General features: G+C 45.0%; 2 protein-coding genes across 2 annotated transcripts in view; both read right to left on the bottom strand.

The window, feature by feature from the left end:
* DIXDC1 (DIX domain containing 1) overlaps nt 1-8,289 on the bottom strand; it is a 29,190-nt gene extending 20,901 nt beyond the window's left edge. Inside the window, exons 1-2 of the mRNA XM_083368812.1 lie at nt 8,237-8,289; nt 346-475 (exon numbers count right to left, since the gene is read on the bottom strand). Coding sequence (XP_083224938.1) covers nt 346-475; nt 8,237-8,281 — 175 coding nt within the window. The 5' untranslated portion in view covers nt 8,282-8,289. The remainder of the gene's footprint in view (nt 1-345; nt 476-8,236) is intronic.
* A 10,289-nt stretch (nt 8,290-18,578) lies between these two features.
* LOC310643750 (uncharacterized protein C11orf52 homolog) lies at nt 18,579-25,792 on the bottom strand. Its single transcript, XM_083368288.1, has 4 exons — nt 25,706-25,792; nt 22,233-22,273; nt 21,284-21,330; nt 18,579-20,655 (listed from the first exon to the last, which is right to left on the bottom strand). Exons 1-4 carry the CDS (start codon nt 25,735-25,737, stop codon nt 20,404-20,406), a joined length of 372 nt encoding a protein of 123 aa, XP_083224414.1. The 5' UTR covers nt 25,738-25,792; the 3' UTR covers nt 18,579-20,403.
* Nucleotides 25,793-26,301: the final 509 nt, after the last annotated feature.

The raw sequence follows: 26,301 nt of genomic DNA, 5'->3' as shown, positions 1-26,301 counted from the left end.
AGGAGGAGTAGTAAAATTTTAAACCTGCAAGTGTGGAGTGTGGCAGGGGGACAACGGTCAACCCCTTGACCTAGGATGCCCCTGTGAATAGAAAGTATATTTTGTTCTCTTCTTGGAGCATCAGAAAGCTAGTACACTACAGCGTTTCTCAAACTCACAACCCTAAGCTGGGTGGACTTCAGCTCCCCTAATTCCCCTGAAATACATTTAAGTGAAATGTGAGCAGTTCAAACAGGTGAGAGGTGAACAGTGATGTGTGCACTTCTCTCCTACACGGGTTCTCTGCTCCTCCCACTTAATCCAGACTTGCAATGAGGAGTCTGGATTTGCACTGAGGCTGCTCACCTACAACCTCAATGAGAGAAGCAAGGACCACGCCATCACGGAGATCGTGTCTCAAATCTTGCACCAGTTGAACTTCTGGCTTCTTCTTTAGCTGTGAATTCACCCAGGTGATGTAGGACTGCAGCTGTTGCTGGAAAAGAAAAGAAAAGAAAAGAAAAAAAGAAAAGAAAAGAAAAGAAAAGAAAAGAAAAGAAAAGAAAAGAAAAGAAAAGAAAAGAAAAGAAAAGAAGAAAAAAGAAAAAAAGAAAAGAAGGAAGACACAGTGACTTCACTAAATCCATCCATGCATCTGTCATCCATCACCTACCTACTTACTTACCTACCTACCTACCGCAGTATTTCTCAATCTTTAAAACTTGTGGACTTCAAGTCCCAGAATTCCTCAGCCAGCCTCAATTCTGGGAATTGAAGTCCACTTATCTTAACCTTGCCGAGTTTGAAAAACACTGCGTTAGAGTCCATAATCCTTCGTGGGGCAGTGGGCTAATGCCTCCTTAAGTAACACCAGCTGCCTGCAATTAGTGCAGGTTCGAGTCCCACCAGGCTCAAAGTTGACTCAGCCTTCCATCCTTCCCAGGTAGGTAAAATGAGGACCCAGATTGTTGGGGGCAATTAAGCTGACTTTGTAATAATGCCGCTTGGGGTGTGTGTGAAAGCCCTAATAAGCAGGCATATACATAGAATGAAGGCTTGCTAAGCACATTGATTTGTGCTTTAGATTGTAAGCCGCCCTGAGTCTTCGGAGAAGGGCGGGATATAAATGGAATTAAAAATAAAAAATAAAAAAAATAAGCAGGCAAGCCAACAAAAGGCTACTCTGTGAAATCCAGAGGACATATTTTACATTAAATAACTCTTTCTGACCCATCTCTAAATAAACCCTGTTTGTACCACGGTCCTCTTCCTGCTGACATTAGTAATCTCCAAGCGAAAGGCTTTGATCCTTTGAACCGCCAATTTTAACATTTATTTGCACGGTTGCCGAGTGTCCGAATTTTGATCGCATGGCCACAGGGTTGCTGTGATGCTCATCATAACCGGTCTTGGCGTGGACTTTCATTAATGGTTTGAGACTCTTCAGAGAATTTCCCGCAGCCCTTTGCAGCTTATGATGAGCGCACAAAACTCTCCCACTTACCGTATTTTTGCCAGACTGAATGGAGATTTTAAATTCCTCCAAAACAAGGAAAAGAGGGTGGGAGAAACAGCTATCTGTCACTGGTGACAGCTGAAGGATTAACCAGCGACAGAAATAATAAGGCATTAAAATTTAATGCTGCAAAAGAACAGCAGAGCGGTGTTAAATGCACAGAAAGCAGAAAACTACATGATGTCAGGAAACCCACCCCCCACCCCCAAATCAGAATTTCTGAGATGCAAAAAGGAAGAGAATTTAGGGCAATTGCTTATTTATAACTTCTCCCCCACGTCTCAAATTGCGTTAATATAGCGGAAAAAGTGCTTCCCTATGCTCCTTGGAGCAGAATAAGAGGCTGGCTGGATTTTGATTGAAAATAAATGTATCTTGCATCCTGTAAGCATCGATGCTCTCTTCCCCTCCCGATTTTCTCACAACACAAGGAGGAAGAAATGGTACTGACCACACCTGGCTGTGTTTTTTCCAAGATGCTCAGGATTGCTCAGGTTCTCACATAACAAAAGAGGAGAAGTCTGCAGTTCAGTTTTCACTAATCATGGCCACGCCTTTGCATCCCTATGCGGAATGCACAGATTTCACATTTATTTCCACATCGCTCTGGAGGTTCCTCAGCTCCCATAGCACAAGTGGCAATGGACCTTAAACTATGACTTGGGTAACAAATAATAACAGAATACAGAATAACAGAGCTGGAAGGGACCTTGGAGGTCTTCTAGTCCAACCACCTGCCGAAAAAGGAGATCCTATACCATTCCTGACAAATGGATGTCCAATCGGTTCTCAAATATCTCTACTGTTGGAGCACCCACCACTTCTGGAGGCAAGGAATTCCACTGGTTAATCGCTCTCACTGTCAGAAAGTTTCTCCTTAGTTCCAGGTTGCTCCTCTGCTTGATTAGTTTCCATCGGTTGTGTCTTGTCCTGCCTTCTGGTGCTTTGGAGACTTGGTTGACTCCCCTCTTCTTTGTGGCAGCCTCTCAAATATTGGAACACGGCTATCATGTCACTCCCTAGTCCTCTTCTTTGATAAGGGTGGACATACCAACCTCCCGTAATCGTTCACTGTATGGTTTAGCCTCCAACCCCCTGATTGTCTTGCTCTTCTCTGCACAATTTTTAGTCTCAATATCTTTTTTGTATTATGGTGATCAAAACTGAATACAGTATTTGCACTGTGGTCTTACCGGTGCCGTACAAAGAAGTACTAACACTTCACACGATCTTGATGCTATCCCTTGGTTGATGCAGCCTATGGCTTTTTGTTAGGTGACAACATCAAGGCAAGTATCTAGTACATAGGCAGAGAGCAAACTGCCTTTCCTTCTAGCACAGATAATGTTACCTAGTTTGGTAGTGAAACGTCTGCAAGAAATCAACTAAGCTCAGAGATCACTAAGGATCCCACAAAAATATTTAGAATGTATTGTACTCCATTACGTTGGTACAGAAAAGGATTAAGATAACATTCTGCTGGAGATGTAGTAAGAATACAGTAGTTCTGACTTATAACCAGCGGCTTAGTGACTGTTCAAAGTTACAACAGGTCCCCCAAAAGGTACCTATGACCCAGTTCTAAAATTCCAACAGCTGGGTGAAATAAATAAACACATTTATACAAACTACAGTAGGTTAAAAAAGGATGTTTTGCAAGCGAATTAGAAATATATGCACACTTAAATAATAATCACATTAGACACATATATACAGAATTGTCACTGTTATCTACTGTAACAATATACTTTGTGGTTTTTTTCTGTTGATTTTTTCCATTTCTTAAAGCACTTTTATGCATTTTTTTTCTTTCTGAAATGTATGCATTTCCACTGCAATTATCTCTGTGTTTTGTCCTTTTTTTTGCTATTTAAAAAGCAAAAAAAAAAAAATCAATAAAACATCCCTGCCGATTTCTGCCTTTTGTCTAAGAGCTTTAATTACTGAGATAGTCCCGTCTGCCGGCAAATCAGGTCAAATTTGCAAGCTTTTCATCTAAGGGTTTGCCGGTGAATGGAAATCTCTGCCTTGCATTTTTAATGAATTAGCTTAAGTTGCTTACTTCCTTGACATTTTTAATTACAGATTTCTTTTGTATATTAAACCACGACCAGATGTTCAATTCTGCTTTGGCTCTGCATGGAAATCATGGAAACCGAGAAGGATAAAAGGGAAGAGGGACACCCATAATAGAGATTATTAATGAAGATAAGGAACATTATACGACTGGAAACCTTGGCAAAGCGGAATCAGTTTATGTCTAGCCTGGATCTCGTCTTTTTCTCTCTCCCTGGGGAAGGTTTTTTGCAGAAGTAGTCTGTAGCTTCTGTCGCTAAAAACTAAAACTTTGCCTATTGTTCTTTATGGTGGAGAACACGAACCTTCCAGAAGATCTTCTCTGCACAGCTGGTTTTTAGGATCTTATTAATACCCTTAGGCCAATATATGTCAGGCGCAAAAGACCAGGTCTACAAGCGAAGGCTCAATTAAACTGATTTATTGGTAAAAACCTATGCACAAGAATCTTCTCAACTAACCATCAGCATCTGGTTGGTTAGATAAGGGCCAGTGACACACAAGTGGGATTGGGCTTAGTTGGTGTGTGGCTACGTAGAGATTCTAGGGCTGATTCCTCTTTTCACTCCATCCCCGGGTCCCGTCATTCCTTCTCCTACAATATTTTAATTTTCCACTGTTAATGCTTTTAGGTGAAAGCTGTCAACAAGTAGGTCTGAATGCTATTCTTTCAAGTGTTCTAGCTTTCTTTTTTCGTCTCTATGGTAGAGATGAAATTCTGCACACACAAGGCCAGTCATATGTTCCATACGCACACTAATCCAAGCGGGTACAATGTGTTGCAGAAACAGCACCTCAAGAAAAAGGGTGCAGAGGAATGCAAGGACTTGTAGCCTATTGGATCTACTGCCAGCCTTTCTTTGCTCACGGCTTCTCCTCCTTTCACTTTGGACATCTTAGTCTCTACGGTAGACTCACAGCTATCCAACCTTGCATGGAAAACCATAGTAGGACCTTAATGAGATTGGATCTCATTAAGTGAATCTATCCGCTCACTTACTCTATCATAAATGAATGCTTGAAGCTCCTCTTTAAGAGGGCGATGAATTTCCTTGCCTCTGGTGGGTTTATCTCTTCTGTTGCCTCCAGCAATGCAAAGTTGTAGCTGCTTTAGTGCTACTTCTGCTCCAGTCATGTGATCTTCATTTTTCAAAGTTTTGTGACAGTTTCCCAGCCAGTCTCACAATCCCTTGCTCCTTCCCCATACCTTCCTACTTACTGGAAAAGGAAGGGAATTTCCAATGCTTCCTGCCAGCTTTCCCTAAGAAAATCAATGGGGAAGCCAGCAGGAAGTCAGAAGTCGCTCCTGCCCCACTGCTTTTTGGCCTGCCCATGGTCATTTTGTTTCTCTGTATAGATAAGGATATCTCTCTGAAACAATGGCCCAATGGGGCACAGGTTGTCTGGTAATGCTTGGTTATAGGTCTACCTATTCTAAAGAAAAAGAACAAAGGAGAGCTGAAAAAGATGCTCCCTTGAAGCATTCATGCTCCAGTTCTTGCTCCAATTCTTCCCATGTTCCATGTGGCACCACATGTGGCTGTGGGGATAGCAGCAGGAATCCATCTCAGCTTCTTTCTTCATCAGCCACGTTTCTCCCTGCCCGACCAGACCACCTTGCACGCCGCAGTGCCTAGCAACAGGTTCTGGAAATTTAAAAATAGCTGGCACATTTTCTCTCTGATTTTTCGCCTGTTTCCAAGGAGAGACAATCAGGGGTCAGGATTAAGTCAGGTTCAGCTGACGAATGCAGCAATTAACCTTTTGAAGCCGGCATAGATTAGGAACGGGGTTCTTGCATTCGCTTTAGGAAACTGGGTAGATTCTGAAGCATAAGTCTTGTCTTTTAAATACACATATTTAATTCCACAAAACACTTAGAAAGGCTTTGTGTATTTAACCTCTATCCATCTGTGCCCGTGCTGTGTGAAGTCTGGCTACAAAATATTTATTCATTGAATTAAACGTATTGGCTGCCAACTCTAATGGGCCAAGATATACGGTAGAACCTCAGTGGTCAGCAAATTGAAATGTCCAGAAGCAGGACAACTTCATTTATTGAAAAGCCTCTCCTCCATGATAAATCTCATCTCATCAATCCCTTTCCATCCAGCTAGTTTTATAAATCTGGGAGGAGGGTGAGCTTTTAAAAGGTTTTGTTATCAACCAATTCATTCTCTGTCTTCAGAAGTATTTCCGCATTCCAAATATTGGAAATTATTAAAAGTTCTTTTTTTCAGAAATCTCAACCGATTCCATAACCTCAAGAACAGAAAAAAAAATTAAACAAAAAGGTCATTTAAGTGCCAGTTCAACCCCGTGTTTGTCATCCGGTGCTTCTTTTTCCTTCAAGGAAAAGAAATAATTTCTTTCTCCTTTTCTGAATGTGCAAGTCACAAGATCATGATAAGTGCAAGCAGCAGCTTCATAATTCAGCCTTCCTCTTGAAGGCTACCCAAACTGGAAACTTGCATAAGATTATTAATTCTACTATGTTCACATCTCTTTCCTTGAGCAGGGTTTCTCAGCCTTAGCAACTTTAAGACTTACGGATTTCAACTCCCAGAATTCCCCAGCCAGCAAGGAATTCTGGGCGTTGAAGTCCACACACTATAAAGGATCTACATGCTGGCTGGGGAATTCTGGGAGCTGAAGTCCACAAGTCTTAAAGTTGCCACGGTTGGGCACGACCTAATGTGGCGTTGCCTTCCTCATCCTGAAAAAATGTTTTGGAGGTGCAAAACGAACCCCCTTCTAACAAGTAAAGAGACCCCTTTTCTCTTTGCCTCGATGAGCCCCTGTGGTTGAACGAGGATGGGCCACCAAAAAGAAGGCAGGAAGACGTAGCAACAAAGGAAATTTCTCCACCGGCTTTCCCAGGTTCAGCCGTGAATGGACGGCCAAATTCCCCAAGGCCCAAAAGCATTTTGGCCTGAAGGAATGAAAACAAGATGGGGATTATTCGAGGAACAGCCATAGGCTCCTTGCCCTACAACCCACTTAAGCACTTTTTCCCATCACCGTGATTAATGGTGCCTTCTTACCAAGTCATACATTTCTAAGAGCAAACTAAATGGGTTGGAATACGACTGCATTATGGCTTTAAAATGCATAACAAAAACTCCCACGAATGTCCAGCAGCTGAAGAGAAGACGGACAGATATAACCTCACAGCCCAGGGAGGTTCACGCTGCACCCAAGGAAAACTCCACCCTGGGCCAAAAGCTTTGAAGGTCTGAGCTGATTTAAGAAACTAGCAGGAAGTCAGAGAACTTAAGGCACGGGAGCCTCAATTCCCCACAGGAAACATACTCTGAAGGCTGGAATAGGCTACCCAGAACATCTTTATCCTATTTCCTACCCATATTTGAAGTTCTTAGAGAAAAGGAAGAAAAATTATTTTCAGACCAAGCCAGACAAATGGTGGCATCTGCTGTGAAGTGAAGGATACACATGTGGTGTCCAAGGTACAAAGCCAACATACATGGACTGGGCTGAAAACCCCCCACTGAAACCTGCAAACAGAGGTTTATAAAGAGGTCCATCAGCTGTCCTTAGTGTGAGTGAAAACAAAGTCAAGTGAAAGTCGGATCTCCTGCAGCCTCAACCTACGTCACGAAGCAGAGTTATTTAGACAATTTCTGGACTTCTCCTATCTTGCCGAGACTCCAAATTTTCTATATTTCTGGGAAAGGCATGTTCCTGACATCAAACTATGATCCTTGGTTGCGGATAGACCATGCGATTCCATCTCAAAATATATAGGAACTGGGTGGGGATTCCCTTCAGACAATCACGCATGCGAACATAGCATGGATTCCCAACCCCATCCAAAACTTGCTTTGGCCACCAACGAATAAGACAGCCACATCTCCAGAAGACCAACCAAACTCAGGTGACTGGCACAAAGCAGTGAATAATATCAGTGGACCCGCTTATAGGGATGTTGTTTTTTTTACTAAGAATGTTACTTAAACAAAGGAGGCTTTAAGCATTATCAATCTGAATCCAAACCCTGAGGAGAACTTGCTCATTCTCTGGTTACACCAGTTTTCTGTTTTCATTCTGTTTCCAAACATTAGGACTAAACCGCACTGCAAAATTTACAGTTCCGCCTCCCCATGCTCAGCAAACTGGGAATTATTTAAGCCACTTTTCCTCAATCGTAGCCATTTTAAGATCTGTGGACTTCAACTCCCAGAACCCCCCAGCCAGCAAGGAATCCTGGGAGTTGAAGTCCACATCTCTCAAAGTTAGTAAAGTTGAAAAACTCTGATTTAAATCTCACCAAAATGAATGATTCTTTGCAAAGCACCAGCAAAACTGCCCAGCATTTCTACTCCAGCCCTCTAACCCCCCCAGCTCCCTTCAACGTCTCCCGCACCCCACATCTTCCCCACGCATCCCCAAGAGGAACTAAGCACCGCTGAGGATGAAGCCAACGCATCCTTTACCTCTGTGAAGCTCTCATGCACGACATCCCAGAGTTTTTCCCCGGCAAGCATTTTTCACAATGCCCTCCCACCCCCAGCATGGAGTTCTTGGATCACGCCGAGCGAGTCCTCCTGCCTTGGAGAAGACCCCCTTTTCTCCTCCTTCCACCGGAGACAAAGCCGCACAGCTGATGGCAACCTCTCCCAGGATGCCTTAGAGACAGCCCCTTACTGCAAAGGGGATCCTGGACCCCGGTTCAAGGCTCGCACCGAGCATGCTCCAAGAGAGCAGCCGCATGGGAGATGCCTTCCGGATCTGTTCCCGCAGAACAGCTTCTTCTGCAAGTCCCAGGAACAGGACAGGAAAAACATCTGCAACATATTTCCAGAATATGCCGGCCTCTCTCTCTCTCTCCATCTGATGCAAGGAGGCTGTGAGCGCTTAAAGGGAGGGAGGGGAGGGTGTGGAGGGGGGAGGTCCAAAGTGGCTTGGCTAAAAGGGGAAATGCATTGAGGAAAAAAATAAAAGAATTAAAAGAAGCCCAAAGGTTAACAGGACTTCCAACTTTGAAACTCTGGAAGAAAAAGCAGAAAGTACGCCTCATTTATAAACACAAACTTCAGAATGCCTTGTAGGAAGATCCCGATTAGTGAAGTTAATAAATGCCACAAAACGGTCGCATTGTTTGAATTTACACGATTCCAAGGGGCGTCCAATGGAAAATAGGATTCCAGCTTAACGGAAATAGGCAATGACAAGTTTTACGTGCATTTTTTTATACGGACATGAAGGGAATATTACATTAAAAGGTAATTTAAAATGACGGTTAACCAAATCACAGAGTAGTTTCAGAAAGCTAAATGAAGCAGGGTCCTCCCAACAACCTTGGAGCTGTGAATTGTATGGCTCTCTTAACTCTTTTCTGTGTATTTCTAGAGTTTGTTTTTTAAACAACAACAACCCAGAGCTGAACAGAAGATCAGAGTGGAGATTATACAATAAACGTAACACCATGTAGAAAAGTATTGATTTCTTTGTCTGCACAAAAATGGGACAATAATCAAAGTGGAATATGGCAAGATCCAGGAAGTGGATGGTTAATGCAAGATGCAATTAATATTTCAGCCATGTTTGGAGCAATGAGTAAAAATGGGATCATGCAAACAAACTTTTGTTCTGCACAGTAAATGACTTGGCTTCTCTCTTCTTCTTTGAATTTTTTTCTCTCTCTTTTAGAATGCAGAATAATAGAGTTGGAAGGGACCTTGAAGGTCTTCTAGTCCAACCCCTTGTCCAAGCAGGAGACTTTATACCATTTCAGACAAGTGCCTGTCCAATTTCTTCTTAAAAGCATCAAAAAACCATTTTTAACAATTTAATGGGGAGTGGGGTCTCTCAGCACTGTTGAGAAAACAGATTGGGAATTATCAGGGTCAGCCCAGGAATAATCCCGTCTGCAGAGCCACTGAAGATGCTGGTTAATCATTTTACCATGTGAGGCTGACTATACATTTCTTTTTTTTTTTCGATCAAGCAACCCAAGGAAGCATTTTTGTCTTTCCTGTCTGAGCTACTCAGGGCAGCTATAAAGAAAGATTCCAAAGTCAAGCAGAGCTTGTTCTTTAATAAGCTTCCATATGCACCTTCTGAGAGAAGAAACTACACAAAAATGGGATAAACGCTAATAAAATAGGGGAATTTGCAGGTTGGGGTTAACAAAACTCAAAATGAGGATCTGGAATTGCAGTGTTTTTTCCCTCCACAGGCACCGCATGCGCAACGCATGTTGAAAAAGATTGGGGGTTCAGCTGCATTGTTGTAGCCATCATCTTGACATTTTAACCCCCCCCCCATGCCTCTCAGGTTATGATGGTCGTAACCAACATAATGGTTGTAAAACAAGTCGGCCATGTGACCAACCTAATTTTAGGATGTTTTGGTGTTTTATGACCATAACACTGGAACAGATAGGTCTTAATTCTTTACCAGTCCATACTTGTGTGTCTGAGTGCAGCCTGGACTTCCTAAAACGTTATAAAATAAACCTATCAGATCTCCACTTCTTAACTTCTGAGATCTCAGTGCACCAGGAATGAACATTTATACACAATCTTTTTACCATTTCTGAGGTTAGGATGCAGCCACCTCCCTATATTGTATTACAAAAACGGATGTTTATTATTGTCTAGTCAAAATGCCCGCAAAACCCAACAATGAAACATTAACAACTGCAGAATGTCAAAAGCCCCCTCCTCATATAATCTGGGGAAAAGGGAGCCGTAGCTAATGAAACCAAATTGGACTTATTAGTGTAAGACACCAGGGAATTTTCAGTGCAAACAGGGGACAGCTGTCTCCAGTCCTTAGCACTTGGAGGGGAGGGTTAGCTTTTAAAAACGGCTATTTTTTTTCATCATAAACTCTGAAATCCTTTGAGATTTCTGCTGAGATGGTTGCTCCCAGAATGAGTTGGCAGGATGAAATCCCTTCAAGGCAGTTTAAATGCTGAAAGAGACGCAAACAGGGCAGGGGAGGCAACACTGATAGTGGACGTGTTTTAAGCTTTTATACTTAGGCTCAAAAGAAAATGGACTACAAGCAGTTCTCGAGTTACCAGATACGACAGTGAGCCCCACAATTAGTTGGGAATTATGATGGTCATAAAGCAGGTGACCATATGACCAGACCCAATTTATGACCTTTTTTTGCTGGAGTTGTTAAGCAAACACCACAATCATTAAGTAAACCCATTATCTGCCACTCTGCCACGGGGCAGTTTTTGAAAGGCAAAAACATCCTTAAATCACAGTCGTGTGACTGCGGGGTGCTGCAAACGGGCTGTAAGTTGGGCTGGTTGCTGAGCATCCAAACCTCAATCACTTGACCAGGGGAAGACCCAGATGTTATACTTTTCAAACCAGGTTATAATAACTAGCTTTAGGAGAGTCTGTCGTAACTTTGAACGGTTGATAAGCAACCGGCCATAAATTGAGGACTGCCTGTGTCATTCCAGAACCGCCGTATATAAAACTTACTGCTGATTTGAGACACGCAGGCAGACGTCCCCCTCACATATAACATCCCTCGCTTATCTTCCCATGAAAAGCAGCCTTATCAACATTTATATTCCAATTTTTCCCAGAGGGTTCAATTCCTTCAAACCGTTGTTTCTTCCGCCAGGCTGAGATTTCAAAGGGCTGAACAGTCAAACCCCGAAATCTGAAGCTCGTCTTAAGAGGCGGAAGCTGAGAAATTGATCTCGGGATTTGCTGAGCACAATATCCCTGGACACCACTCTCTGCAAACGAAAATAGACTTTTTCCGGAGGGCTGGATCTGTCCCTGGGTTGCAAGGGGACAAGAACGCCTTTCATTCATCTCCAGAAATCATAATGAGGTCATTGGAGCAAAGCTGCTCAGGGCAGCTTAGGAAAGAGACCTGCTATCCACGGGGATGGGCAGGAAATGGAAATATGACACTCCAGTCCTACTGTGAGACACCCTCCCCCCCCCCAAAAAAAACCCCTTCAACTTATGATCATACTTAGGTCATTTCCACTGATAACCAAGGCAGTTTTTAAGTGAGTTGCACCAACTTTTGATTCCAAATAATATTTTATCCATCCCAAAAAAGAACTTCAAACGTTCAGCTGAAAGGACAGCCAGAAATAAGCAGAAATTAAGGAAAGCAAGCTGTGGTTTTACAGCAGCAGAGACTGCTCAGCTCCCTAAAATATAAAATCACAATTGGTTGATAATGACCTCTGCTGGTGAAATCTAATAAAATAAATCCTTCTGTCTGTGCGACAGCTATTTTCAGAGATCATTCCTAATTATTCTATCTGCATATCTTAAAAACTAAAATGCATCATCCGACGGGAAGAATTTCAGAGCTGCCTTGTAAGACCGAACCGTACTTTGCTCCTAACCAACACCAGGCAAGGTATTTATAGACACACACCTCATTGGTTGCCCTCATTATGAAGATAAGACTACTTGGCACACGGGAGGCTCTTTTTGGGCATCGCCAGGCACCCAGGACTCCAATCGGCTGGAGTCAAGGACCCAGGTGAGCCCTGGCTCTAACCTTATTTTTATTTTTCTTGATTTTATCATCAATTCTTTCTTCAATGGTTGCAAGCTACCCGCAGTTGTTGAGATGTGGGTGACGTACAGGTTTAATCAATTACTATTCGTATTATCCTTCAAATCCTTCATGCATTCATTGCTGGAAGACTTACTGAAGTTTCCCTGGGCTGTGATGGATTATCAGCTCTTCCTTCCTCTGCTGGGGTCTCCATGCTGGCGCTTAGAAACCCGGGCGAGCAGAGGCGCTGAGGCCTTCCAGCAAGCAGAAGCCCATTTTCGGTCTTAAAGACTTCAAGCCGTCTGTGTCACCTGCGACAAAAAAAAGCAGGTGTGTGTAGAGCAGATGTTGCAGGAGAAGCATGAAAAGTCTATGCTGGTAGAACAGGTCTGTGCTGGTAGGACAGGGTTTCCCAACTCAGCAACTTTAAGAGGTGTGGACTTCGACTCCCAGAATTCTCCAGGCAGCACAGGTAGACTTCAACTCCCAGAATTCCCCAGGCAGCACAGGTGGACTTCAACTCCCAGAAATTCCCCAGGCAGCACAGGTGGACTTCGACTCCCAGAATTCCCTGGTCCACACATGCTGGCCAGGGAATTCTGAGAGTTGAAGTCCATGTATCTTAAAGTCATAAAGGGTGGGAAACCCTGTAGTAGAACATCAGGAACAGTCTGGGAGAGCATCTCTTAATACCTTTGAGAAGGTGAAGTTGCCAGACGTCCTCAACTTACAATCACTGAAGTTGTAAGTTGAAAAAAGTGACGTGCCCAGTCCTCAGACTTACAATCATGGCTGCATCCCCCTGGCCATGGGATCAAAATTGGGGCACTTAGCAACCAACATATATTTATGCCAGAGGCCGAAAAGCCACCCTGAGTTACTTGGTGGTAAAATGGTCGGCCAATAAATTTTAATAATAATATATAAATTACCATCTGCAACCTTCCTAGCTGGCTTCCTAACAACCAAAATCAATGGGAAAAGCTGATTAGCATGATTCACTCATAGTGATTCACTTAATATCCATATGATTTATTCAACAGCTGCAGTGATTCACTTAACAACCGTGGCAAAAATCTTCCTAAAATCAAGTGCAACTCACTTGACCCCTGCCTCGTTTATCAATGGAAATTCTTGTCCCAATTGTAGTCGTAAATCAAGGACTATCTGGCTCTTATATTTACAGCCAGATTGTACAATGACAAAAATGAAATGTTCCTTTGAGAGTATGGAAGGCCCCTGAAAAATTTCTCGTCAATGTTAAATTTACTGTAGCAATTTACCGATTAATTTTTGTGAATGTATCTGCTGCATACAGTATTCCTTTTCCATCCCTGAAGTTATATTCCACCATCAGGGAAAAAAAATCCAGATTGCACCTGTAAAAGTGAGCTTATGCCTGATTTAAATTTCTTATTGCTGACTCTTTGCTCTTTCTATGCACGGAACCTCATTTAAAATGCTTTCTACGGAAAGGAAAATATATATATAAATTAAAAAAGGGAAAAATATATATAAATTAAAACCCTAACTAATAAGCCTGATATATTACAGGCTCTTCTCCACGCTGATATGAAAGCACTAAATTTAACAGTTTAATAATTCATAATTACATTTAATTGGAGGTATCAAATGCTGGTGCTTTCCTGAGCTAAAATGCCCTCTATCAGGGGATTAAAAATAAATTGGAAGGAACAAACATACCCCAATAAGACACATGAATTAAGTTTCCTAACATCTACTCTTCCCCACGGATTATTCATAGGGGCAGTTTCCAAAGCGTTCCACTGGAAGACCAGCACAGAAATCCACTGCCACGAACACCTCCCCCCCACCAACAATGAAATATAACAAAAGCCTGACCTTCTAAAGGGGAGGGGGGAATAAAGCAGAAAGCTTTGCAATATAAACCCAAACTCTCCATCTCCCCAAAAGAGCCCCCACCCCACCCCACATCTTCCTTCCACCTTTAAATCTAACAACTCTGGGTCCACTGGCAATCAGCTTTCTGCAAACCCCTTCCCTGCTGCCCCCCTCCTCATATTTTGGCTACTTTGCAAAGTCCATTCCCTGCTAAACTCCCCCCTCCATTTTTTGCAATATTGCATTTCATTCCCTGCTGGCCCTCTACAACCACCACCACCCCAATTTTTGCAACATTACAAAGACCATTTCCTGCTGCCCCCCCATTTTTGCAACATTGCAAAGTCCGTTTCCCGTAGGGGCCCCAAACTTTCGCAACCCTGCAAAAACACCCCCCCCCGCCTCCCTTCTTGGCAAAGCGGCCCGGCCCGGCCCGGCAGGGGAGGCTCTGGGGCGGCCCGGGGGCGGCCGGGCTCGGGCCCCGGCCCCCATGGGCCCCCGGGGATCCAACACCGGCCGCTCCGGGACCCACCTTCGGGGTCTCCCCGCCAGCAGCAACGCGAGGCCCGGCCCGGCGGGGTTGCATCGCCTCCCGGGAGCAGCCGGCCATCCCAGCGCGTTCCCGTTGCCGTGGAGACGCGCGCCGCAGCGCCCCCTGGCGGCTGGACCGCAAACCCCATCCTCCCTGCTCCGGTTGGGGCTTCTTGCAGGAAGCCTGTTTGGAAAATCCGGATTAAATTCCCCCCCACAACCCAGCCCCCCCTTTTTCCAGCGATGAGGGGCTAAGAGGCTGGTTGCTGGAGCGCAAAGGATTAGTACCGCTTTATAGAGCCGTACTAAGGCCACACCTGGAAGACTGAAAACAATTTGGTCACCATATTATTATTATTATTATTATTATTATTATTATTATTATTATTATTATTATTATTATTATTATTATTATTATTATTATTATTATTATTCCTTTATTGTCAAAGTACAACATGTGTACATTGAGATTAGCTGAGCCTCCCCCCCCCGTGCTCTCTCCCCCCAACACCCAGTGACAACAAACCCTCCGTCCCACCACACCATGTGAACCCACTACACCACACACCTGCCTCCCAAGTCAATTCTGCATAAGATTACATCCCATTCAAAAGCCTAACAGCCCACGGATAAAAGCTGTTCTTCAGCCTGTTGGTACGGCTGGCTATATTCCTATATCTCCTACCGGATGGTAGGAGAGTAAAGAGATACCGTCCAGGGTGGGAGTCACAAAAGAGATGTTGAGAGTTTGGAAAAAATTTGGAGAAGAGCAACTAAGATGATCAGAGGCCGGGAGACTAAACCGTATGAAGAACGGCTGCAGGATTTGGGAATGGCCAGCCTAGAGAAAAGAAGAAATGGGAGTGACATGACAGCAGTATTCCGGTATTTGGGGGGAGAGGGGGCAACACAGAGGAGGGGGCTGGGTTGTTCACCAGAGCACCAGCGGGCAGGACAGGAAACAATGGTTGGAAACTGATCAAAGAGACAAGCAACCTGGAATTAAGGAGAAACTTCCTGACAGTGAAGACAACCAGTGGAACAGCTTGCCACCAGAAATCGTGGTCGCTCCATCACTGGAGGTTTTCAAGGAGAGACTGGATAGCCACTTGTCCGAAATGGTCTGAGCAGGGGGTTGGACTAGAAGACCTCCAAGGTCCCTTCCAGGTCTATTCTATTCTATCGCCAAAAGCAAAACACACAACCCGAACTGGCTCGAGAGCTCCATTTTCCATCTGCGTCGCTGTCCTTCGAATTGTGCTCCTGTTTGGACCTTTCCCCCCCTCTTTTTTTTTTTTTTTGCATTTCTATTGCACTGCAAGCTGCCTGGGGTCGCTTTGGAGCGTGGAAATCTGCCCCACCACCCAATTCTTACAACTGTATTCCTTGCATGGGATGAATACAGGCAGTCCCCGACTTGCAACAGTGACCCTTTAGAGTTACGACACTGAAAAAAGGGACTCGTGACCGTTTTTCACACTTAACGACCATTGCGGCATCCCCCAGGGTCACCCGATTTACATTCAGACACTTGGCAACTGACTCACACTTACGAAGGTTGCAGTGTCCTGGGGGTGGGTGGGCCACCTGATCCCCTTGCCACCTTCTGACAAGCAAAGTCAAAGGGGAAGCGAGATTCACTTAACAACCGGGTTACTAACTTATCAACTGCAGTGGTTCACTTAACAACGGCGGCAAGGAAGGTCATAAAATGGGGCAAAATTCACTTAATGAAATATCTCACTTAATAACAGAAATGTTGGACTCAGTTGTTGTACCTTAATATATAAACCGACGAGGCATTTGATGTGTGTCCCTGTCCTTGGGGCACAAAGCCCACCCAGGGGATGGAAAGAGCAACCTGACCTGGGTCCACCAAGACCTGGCCAGGTTGTGGTGGTGGCCCATTTTCACGTCCACTTTTGATATTATTACCATCAATGCATTGCAGCTAGTAAAAGACAGGTCAGAAGGGGTTAATCCAATTGGCAATCCACCTTCATGATAAGAGAAGAAAAAGAGAGAGAAGAGGAAGGAAGGAAAGAAGGAAGGAAGGAAGGAAGGAAGGAAAAGAAAGAAAGAAAGAAAAGAGAAAGAGAAAGAGAAAGAGAAAGAGAAAAAGAGAAACAAAACAATGAAACCGAGGGGAAGGATGACATTTTTCCCCACAATAAAATCAGCACAGCCTCCAGGGTTAAGTATAAAAAATATTTATTCTTCTGTAATAAAAGGTGCAGCTCATGAACCAGGAAATTATTAACTACCTCCAATAATTCTCTAAACACCAAAAGGAGGAAGAAACCAGACTTTTCAAGACACAGACTTACTTTTCAGAAAATTCTCCTCTTAGTAGGACTTCTAAGGTTATTAAACTATTCATCGTACAAATGTTGATCATTAGTAAAAAGGGGATGTACAGATTTTAATTCTTTCCGGCTGCTGAAAAGGATCCCGGAATCCATTTCCTTCATATAATGTTTAACAGAGGAACTGCTCCATTTTATTACGATTTTGCCAATGGAAACTGTCCAGTTACCCCAATTATTTGCAAGAGAAAACAGCCTGGGCCCACATCAAGAATTCTTCATTATGAAAAACGTGTGTGAAAGTAAACACCAGCAAAAACAAGCAGCCAAAATAAAACGAAAGAAAAGAAAAGCTCCCTTCTGAAGTTCTAGAGAAACATTTCACCCACATCCATTCTTGTGGACTTTAGAAGGCCAGAGTGAGAGCTGTTGAGGCTGAAATACTCTAAGCAATTCATAACGTATCAGCGAGACTGGCTAAAAATTAACCCTGATATTGAAGTATAATTATTGCAAGGTTACATCTCCGAAGCTCAAATTAACAAGTTGATCAGCCTGCTTGCACTCAAATAGAATTCATAGGGTTTACAGGTGCCAACTCTTTATAAAAGGACATTTTTGTGCTGTGTCGGTAAAAGTGTTGCATAAATTACCGTAGCTTGAAAACAACTGGTACCCTAAAGTAGGATTTCATGCTTAAAAAAGAGCATGCAATATTCTCATATTTAGTTGTGATGCTTCCAAACTCTGGAGCTCTATTTTTGAATGGCTGATGGCTTACACCAGTGTTTGTGCCCAACCATAACTGCATCAGCTGAACATTAAAATAACTGATATTTATTTTATTGCCCAGTTTATTTTAAGTTGGGAGTGTCCTTATACTTCAGCCTCTGTGCAAATACTGTCTTCTCCGATATTTCATTTATATTGCACCAAAATGCTGTCGGTGTTTACCAAATTATTTTTAAATTAAATATAATTATTGTCTTGTCATTGTGAATCTCAATATTCAAAGTCCTGAGAAAACCTTTTAAAGTCATAAATACAGTTTAGAAATTTTTTTAAAAAAATGCTTTACAATATCTTTTAGATTCTTTCCGCTGCCTTGAGGACTAGTGCTGTGATCATTTAAAATAATATTCGAGCTGGTCAAACATTGAGAGATCCCAACCCAATTTCTAATTCAGTTCAATAAATATAAATAGGATGCGGAAGCACAGAAAATGTATCTTTGTGATTGATAAAATTCAGTGCAAATAATAAATATAAATTATTGGGGAAAACTATTTTTAGAACAAAATTGAGGATCACACATCTTCTATGTAGTGCTTGTTTAAAAAAAAAAGCTAATCCCTCTGTTATTTAGGGCAATTTATTTATGCTTCTTCACAAACATTGGATTAGCTGTTAAATATATTGTACCTCTATAGCAGGGGTGTCAAACTCAATTTCATTGAGGGCCACATCAGCATTGCGGTTGCCCTCAGGGGGCCGGGTGGGTATGGCCTGGGTGGGCGTGGCCTACTGGGTGGGCGTGGCTAGAGTGCGTATGGCCTACTGGGTGGGCATGGCCAGCTCTACATCGTTCGCACCAAGGGTGCCTATGGGGGCCTGGGCAGGAGTGGGACAGATCTGAGGGTCTCTGGCAGAAGGAGGGTCTCTGGGCCAGGGCCAAGGCAGTGGGGGCCGTTCCCTCACTGTTTCCAGGATGGCTTCATGGGCCGCATGAAACCACTTTGCGGGCCGGATCTGGCCCCCGGGCCTTGTGTTTGACATGTCTGCTCTATAGCCAAAGGTGTAAACTAAGCTAAAACGTTTGCAGAGTAGCTGCAGATAAAAGAAGCTTTTCTTCCTATACTTTCCACAGCAAGCAGACAGATGTATCTCCAATCCCTACTTATTCAACAGAGTCCAGTGTTGGATCTGGAAAGCAAATTTCACGCCTTCCATTCCTAGTTTCACTAGCTGTGAAAACAAACAGATAAACAAACTTGACAGACCAACTTATCTGTGACAATATTTTGAAGTTCAGCAGTAGTGTGTATCCAACAGCAAAGCAAAAGAGCCAGCGCTTATTTCTTTAGGCTGTTTTGCTCTTCCAACATTGCAAGTCCACTTGAGAGTCTACTATATCCGCTAGGCTATCCTTCTCCATTTGAATGTCCTCCAAATATTGGAGAGTTGTAGTCCCACAGCTCTAGAGGAGTTGGGGAGTGTTGAGTTGAACTTTCTCTGGCTTAGCAAGGGATGGAGTGATCCAAAAGATACCCATGACTTTTTGCAAGCATGATGACCCACAGGATTACCCCTTGTGTCAGACTCTTCAATGGTCATCCTTCTCTACTGACCTCTCTTTTCACCACCATCATTGTTGGTAGGACAAGAAGCAATGGATGGAAACCAAGCAAGGAGAGAAGCAACTCAGAACTAAGGAGGAATTTCTTGACAGTGAGGACAATTAATCGGTGGAATGACTTGCCTCCAGAAGTTGTGGGTGCTCCATCACTGGAGGTTTTCAAGAAGAGATTGGACAGCCATTTGTCTGAAATGGTATAGGGTTTCCTGCTTGAGCAGGGGGTTGGACTAGAAGACCTCCAAGATCTCTTTCAACTCTATTATTGTTATTCTGATCCACACTGGCTGGAGAATTCTGGGAGTTGAAGTCCATCCATCTTAAAATGGCCAAGGCTGAGAATCATTGCTTTACAGAATGATAGGTGAAGGATCTTGCCATGTAGAAAGATGACAAGTGAAGCTCACCCCTTTTTGCCAAAGTCCTCACCCGCCCCTTGTCCAAAACATTTATTTCCAAGGATACACACTCCCAGAAGGCAGCAGGGCGCCCTGATACTCTTTTCCTTGAAAATAGGCTAAATTTTAGAATGTGAGGAACCTGCATTAGTTTTACGTCGTAATTGGGTTTTTTCCTGGATCCATTCCACTGCATGGAACTTGCCTTGGGAATCCTTTCTTGTCAAAAATCTCATTGGTCATTCTGCAGTGATGCTGGCTCACATGGAGTCAGCTTGCCATTTCAGTTTGGTGCTCCCATAGGAGAAAAGGGGGATAATTCTTTTTTTCCACGAGCTGAGCTGCCGAAGGAATCACCCACTTGTTACACAGACAAAGAAAATTCGTACCAATTTCTTGGAAGAAAATTTCCCAGCACCTGCAAAAATTTCACAGATCCTTTGCCTCAGGAATTGCTGCAACTGGAATTGAATGTTCAAATGAAGACCCCTCGAAAGGTTTCTGTAGTGTGCTTTCCCCCAACCCTATATCAAGACCTGATATAAAGGCATCCTGCAATGATTGCTTGGAGGAGGTTTTTTAAAAATCTTGCAAAACTTTATGTTGTTTACTCCACATATCAGCTGGGCTTCATCCTCCAGTTTGCCCCCTTGCTTGGTAACACGATCCATGAAGCCATTTTTCCTCAGAAACATCACTTACTCCATTGCCCAAAGGGCTCATTTTATCGGCAGATCCAAGAAAAAAAAATCTTATTCCCACGAGTCCATTCTGACCTGAGCCAGATAGCGATTTTTTTGAACCAACTGAGCACCCGCACTGTCTGATGTCTATTTTCTTCCAGAACGGCATCTTTGGCACTTATACCAGAGTCCCGTTCTTGTTGTCATATTTCAGGGGGGCTCGGGGAAAATTCAGGGTAGCGTATTCCGTTGCGTTCTGTGACTGGAGGTTTTTCACCTCCTCAGCTGAACGTTCACGGCTCTTGGTGAAGACCTGGATATCGGCGTAATGCACGCTGCTTTCATTGAGCTTCATGTTCCTCGGCTTGCTCACCGTGGCGTAGACCGGGAACTCTGAGACATCATCGTAGACGGGGGCCACGTCAAGACCCTTAGCAGAGAGAGAGAGAAATCAAATCACTGAGTCTCAGACCAAACTTTTAGAACTAAGTAGTTTAAAAGCCAACTGGCGCTCCCTCTCCGTTCCTTAAACAAGAGCACAACATACGGGGGAAGCTCTGCCCTCCAGGAAGGCGAGCTACACAAGAAGACAGTTTGTACCCCATAGGACAAATGTTTGGCACTAAATTCTCAGATTGTCTTGGAAAAACAGATCTTGCAGGATGTTAAAAAAGCCAAATTCGTGGGGACCAGGGAGGGCGAGGGTGGGAACGCGCCTGGAGGAATCACCAGGTTAAGGAAGGATGGGATACCACCATGCCCGGATGAGATTAACTAGTTTGGATCATAAAACATCTGCGAGAAAACAACCAAGCTCAGAGAGCACCAAGGACCCAATTGTCGTCCTCTTCCTCCTGCTCTCCGCAAACCCCACTCCCTTCTAGCACTGATGATATTACCTAGATGGGTCATGAAACGTCTGTGAGAAAACAACCAAACCCAGAGAGCGACAAGGACCCCTCATTTCAATCCAGTTTTTATTGTGTAAATCATTGGTCAAGAAAAATTAATTATAGAATAAAAAGGAAGTCCACTCCCTGAGAAGGGAATTTATTTACCTTGTTGATTTGTGGGGTTTGTAAACTTGGCTTACTGATTGTAATATCTGTAAGAGAAAGAGAAAAAAGTCCCCTTGAAATCATGAAGCCTTGAATCTGAACAGAATGAGAAACCTGCCAGGGGATGTGGCAGTTTTCATATTTAGGGAAATCAGAAAGTCTCGTGAGTTTTGGGCAATCTTGGAAAACAGGAAGACAGTGAACTTTCTACAGATCACCTGGCGAAGAATATCTTTAAACCTAGAATCATATCTAACCACTTGGACCAGAGATCTGAAACCAAGGATCCTGGAGTTCAAAATCCTTGATTGAATACAAACTATACAAAATTATGTTGTGGGTTGTTCTTTTCCCTTCTCAGAATGCAAGTTTTCAAGCATTCTTTGCTGTGAATGCAGACTCCCAGCTGCTCCTTTGTTTTCTAAGCAAAAAGGAAAGAATTGCCCCCTAGCTAAAATTCTCAGGGTGAAATAAAGCCATCCAAAAAAAGAAAGAAGAGAAAACCAGTTAAAACAACAATCCATGGTGGTGGTGGTAGAGCTGAATGTGGTTGCTGATGCCCGCATTCCTCATCCTCAACTGAGTGCCAGCAGCCTTCATTGTCCCCATAGCAACGTTCAGCCCAACAGAAGGATCCTGAGAATGCTGGAATTTCTGCTTGTTTCTTTGCAAACACTCACCCAAGGGTTTTGCAAGAATCAGTTTTCCCCATGCAGTTTTTATTTACACTCAGGAAAATGATGCCTAAGCAGATAGGCTGAATTCAGATGTTCCTTCACCCGGGAACATTTCTGCGTTCTCCTCTCCCAGGTCCCTGTCACGTCTATCCAGCCACCTCCAACCAGTGGCCATGATGGTTTTCTTGCCTTGTTGCCATTTTATGCTGGCTATCCAGACTCACTTTGTCCTGTGAACGGGATAAATTAATAAATACCTCTCTATTGCTTACCTGGTTTTTCTTTTTCCCTCTTCAATAGCGAAGGGCAGTTGCTAGCAGAAAAGAGAGAATGAATTTTGAAGTGATTCAAATTCTGACATGTTTCATCATTGTTTCCTCTGTGCGTGTATGTGTGTGTGTGTATAAATATAAATATATAAATATGAAAACTGACCAATTAGCCATGCTGAAAATTGGCAAGTTTCCCTGCTAGCCCCCTCTCCCCCCTTTGGGGTTTTCATTTCTCCACCTCTTACAATATTCAGTCTCCCTACATTATTAAGTCCTGGGGCTTGGCAGCAGCTTGTTTCACAAGGAGTGGCTTTCTGAATAATTACCTGTTAAGTTTCACATTCAATTCTATTTTGAGTTTTCCAGGAACAGGAAAATCAGATTAAAAAAATAAAAGAATAGAGGCCTGATAACTTGCACTGTAAGAAATTAAAGAGTGCAGGGAACATCCATCACCTTGCTCTACTTAGCCAAAACCGGTCTGTCGTTTCTGAGAGACGGACGCTCTTTTAAATACAGTATTATTATTATTTATTTTAAAAATGCCCCGTTTGCTTCGTCTTGTTGTTGTTGACGTTGCTGTTAGTGACCCCAGAATGGCGACTGGTTGCAGCACTCTTGTTTAGAGGCTCTGTGAAAATCTCTCCCCTGCATGGGATGCTCTGAGCTTCATTGCTGGGGATGGGGGGGGGAGACATTCAGGCTCTGCCTTTAACCTCCCACCTTCATCACCTCCACCATGGCCTGGCAAAGGATTGAGCACAAGAAGGTACTCAAAAGTATAGGTAGCTTGTTTGGAAGGAAGAAGATCAAGTCAGCTGCTCCCTGTATCTTTAAGGATGCGGGTAACCCTTCAGTCTGGCGAGATTCTGTCTATAGGTGAAGAACAATAAAGGAAACTACTTAAATGTTATTTTGCATGCGGTTCTTGGTTTTGCAACCTGACATTAATAGAACAGGACTTTTTGTAGTAGAAAGAGTGTGTACAAAACACAGTGATTAGAAAAGTGTACAGAAGTGTACAGAAGGCAGGACAAGAAGCAACGGATGGAGACTAATCAAGGAGAGAAACAATCTGGTGTTGGGGGAAGGAGAATTGGGGGGGGCTGTGGTGGAGGCCCTATCCCCCCCCTTCTTTCACCATAAAATGCCAAGGGCAGCTGGGCAGCGAGTCAAAACAGCAGCTTGATGACTTTCTGCTGAACAGCCGCCCAGTTCTAGTCCCTGTAGCCTCAGCCCCCCTCCCGGAAAAAAGGGTGGGGGGATCCCGACACAGCAGCCAACAAACCCATCCTGCCCAGATGCCCCAAAGAGACAGTAAGACCCCTTTTTTCAGCCCTCCGAGCAAGGAGAGGGATCGACTCTTCTCTAAACAGGACAAGCTCTTCTGCAGCTTCTTCGTCTTCTCCTTCCAGGGACATTTCTCTCCCCGACCGGAGGGAGGGGGGGGTGTCCCTGGGTTGACTGAGAAGTCCCTGCAGCCCTTTTCATCTCCCCCGAAAGACAAAGAAGCCTGTTGCCCTTTAGGAACAGGGAACAGCAGGGGAAGTCGGTGCCAAGGCTGCTTTAAATAGCTCGGCCTTGAATCTGAGTGAACAAAATCACTGGCATCTCGGGGAAAGAATTAAAAGGGCCTGGATCGGTTTTCCAGATTGCTTTTCTCCTTGTAGGGGAAGGAAAAGAATAGATGGCGGAGTCTGGCCCGTTCAGCCCACCCCCTCTATTAGGTGGTTTCTCAACTTCAGCAGCTTGAAGATGGGTGGACTTCAACTCCCAGAATTCCCCAGCCAGCTGTGTTGCTAGGGAATTCTGGGAGTTGACGTCCACCCATCTTCAAGCTGCTGAGGTTGAGAAACACCATTCTAGGTCGATGTGAAGCCTTGGGGAATATTACCCCATGTAAGAAGAAACCCCCAAAGTCAATATTGACCTAGACATTGAAATTTAATACATACAAACGTACATACGTACATACATACATACCGTAAGCGCTGAGTTCTTATTTTTTCATGTGAAAAAATATCAATGCTTTCAAAGGAACCATTCACCAGTATGTATATATAAAATTTAGTTTTTATGATTAAGTTTATATGCCAACCATCTTGGGACTCGAGGCGGTTCTAGCTAGGAAGCGAGGGTTGAATTGGGGCGAAGGAAACCTATGTCACCTTTCTGGGGGCTCCAGATGGGCATATGGGAAGGAGGGAAGCAATGGCCCCCTCCCCACCCACCTCGTCCAGCCAAGATTAATTGCCAAATTAACTCCCCCCCTCTCCCCAATCAACGCAACGCTTCCGAGCATCTCCGGTAGGTGACGCTGTTTCCGCTGATTGAGCCCCATCCAAACCCAGCAGCCTTTTCCACGAAGCTAAAAAGCGTGTTTGGTCCCCCCCCCTTTTAAAAAAAAAAAAAAGCAAAGCGGAGCTCCCACTTCGCTTTTCCCAGAGAGAATTATCGCAGGGGTCTTCAAACTTGGCCCTTTTGGGACTTGTGGACTTCAACTCCCAGAATTCCTCAGCCAGCCATGCTGGCTGAGGAATTCTGGGAGTTGAAGTCCACAAGTCCCAAAAGGGCCAAGTTTGAAGACCCCTGATTATCGGCTAGAAAGCAAGCTAGATTTGCCCCGGGTCGGGTGCTGAAATTTAGGAGACATTCCCCGCCCCCCACAAAAATAGAGTCTAGACTAGAGCAAGGGGGGGGTCCAACCTTGGCCTTCAACTCCCAGAATCCCCCAGCCATTGTGGGAATTGAAGCCCACACCTTTTAAAGTTGCCAAAGTTGGACACCCCTGGTGTTTAGAAATTAAAATCCCAGATTACACATACAGAGAGAGGGAGAGAGAGAAAACGGGGGTAAGGGGACTGGAAGGGGGGGGGTTACGGGGTAAGCCCCTCTCCCTTTAAGTAAGTTTCTTTCCTGGCCAATGGCCCCAGGAGCATCTTTGTGTGTGAGTGTGTGAGTGTGTGTGTGTGTGTGTGTGTGTGTGTGTGTGTGTGTGTGTCTGCGTGCCTGGGAGGAGCGCCACCCGAGCCGAGTGCCGCTCCCCGAAACCCGCTCCGTTCAAGTCTCGCCCATCGCGCTCGGACTACAAAACCCATCCTCGGCCCGATTGCCGGGGTGGCAGAGGAGCAAAATCCCCCCCCGTCAAATAGGTGGGCCCCACCCTCCCTCCTTCCCTCCGTCCCGGCCACTGTCCCGCGACTCCAGGTTGCTGCATTCACACGACGCTTCCCCCGGATCGCAGACCCCCCGGATCGCAGACCTTCCGCGTTGAGCGCTGCCCACCCAGCCCGGAGCTCCGCAACCAGCCGGGGGTCCCGGTTGGCCGGGCGGAGCGACAGTAGCGCCTCCGGGCAAGCCGCGGGCGCTCTGTGCATGGGCAGAGGGTGCGTTTTCCCGGGGAAGCGGGGGGGCTTCCTCCCGGGGGGGTCCCGGAGCCAGCCCAGCGTCCCTCGGCGGCGCTCCCGACTCACCGGCCGGCGCAGCAGCCGCATCGGTTCCCCATGGTGCCAGGCGCTTCCTGGTGGCGGTTCCTCGGCCCCGGGGTGGCAGCCCGGCCGCGGGCGAGGAGGAGGAGGAGGAGGCGGGCGGCGGCGAAGGGCCGGGCGGAGGTGTCGGGTTTCCGCGCGAGCAGCCCAGCCCGGCCCCGGCCGCCCTCTGCTGGCTGCGCTGCCCGGCGGGCGGGTGGGCGGGCGGGGGGCGTCCAGCCGGAGCCTTGGCCCCTCCTGCCCCGCCTTCCCAGCCCCTGGCAGGGGGAGACCTTCGCCGCCCCCCCCCCGGAGCGCTCTCAGCCCGCAGCGGCGGATCCCTCCTCCGCCCTGGCCCATCATCCACAACCTTTCCACTCTCCACCGTGCCCATCATCCACAACCTTTCTGTTCCCAGCATCCCCCTCCTGCCCCATCATCCACCAACTTTCCACTCCCATCAACCGTGACCTTTTTCTTCCAGCATCCTCATCCTGCCCCATCATCCCCAATCATCCCATTCCCATCTTCCACAACCTTTAGGCCGGGAGACCTTCTCCACCCAGAAAAAGTCCCCACTGGGAGAGCTGATTTGGGGCCGT

Source organism: Vipera ursinii, assembly GCF_947247035.1.
Source record: "Vipera ursinii genome assembly, chromosome: 8".
In the NCBI taxonomy this organism is placed as follows: domain Eukaryota; kingdom Metazoa; phylum Chordata; class Lepidosauria; order Squamata; family Viperidae; genus Vipera; species Vipera ursinii.
This window is presented reverse-complemented; position numbering and strand designations above follow the sequence as displayed.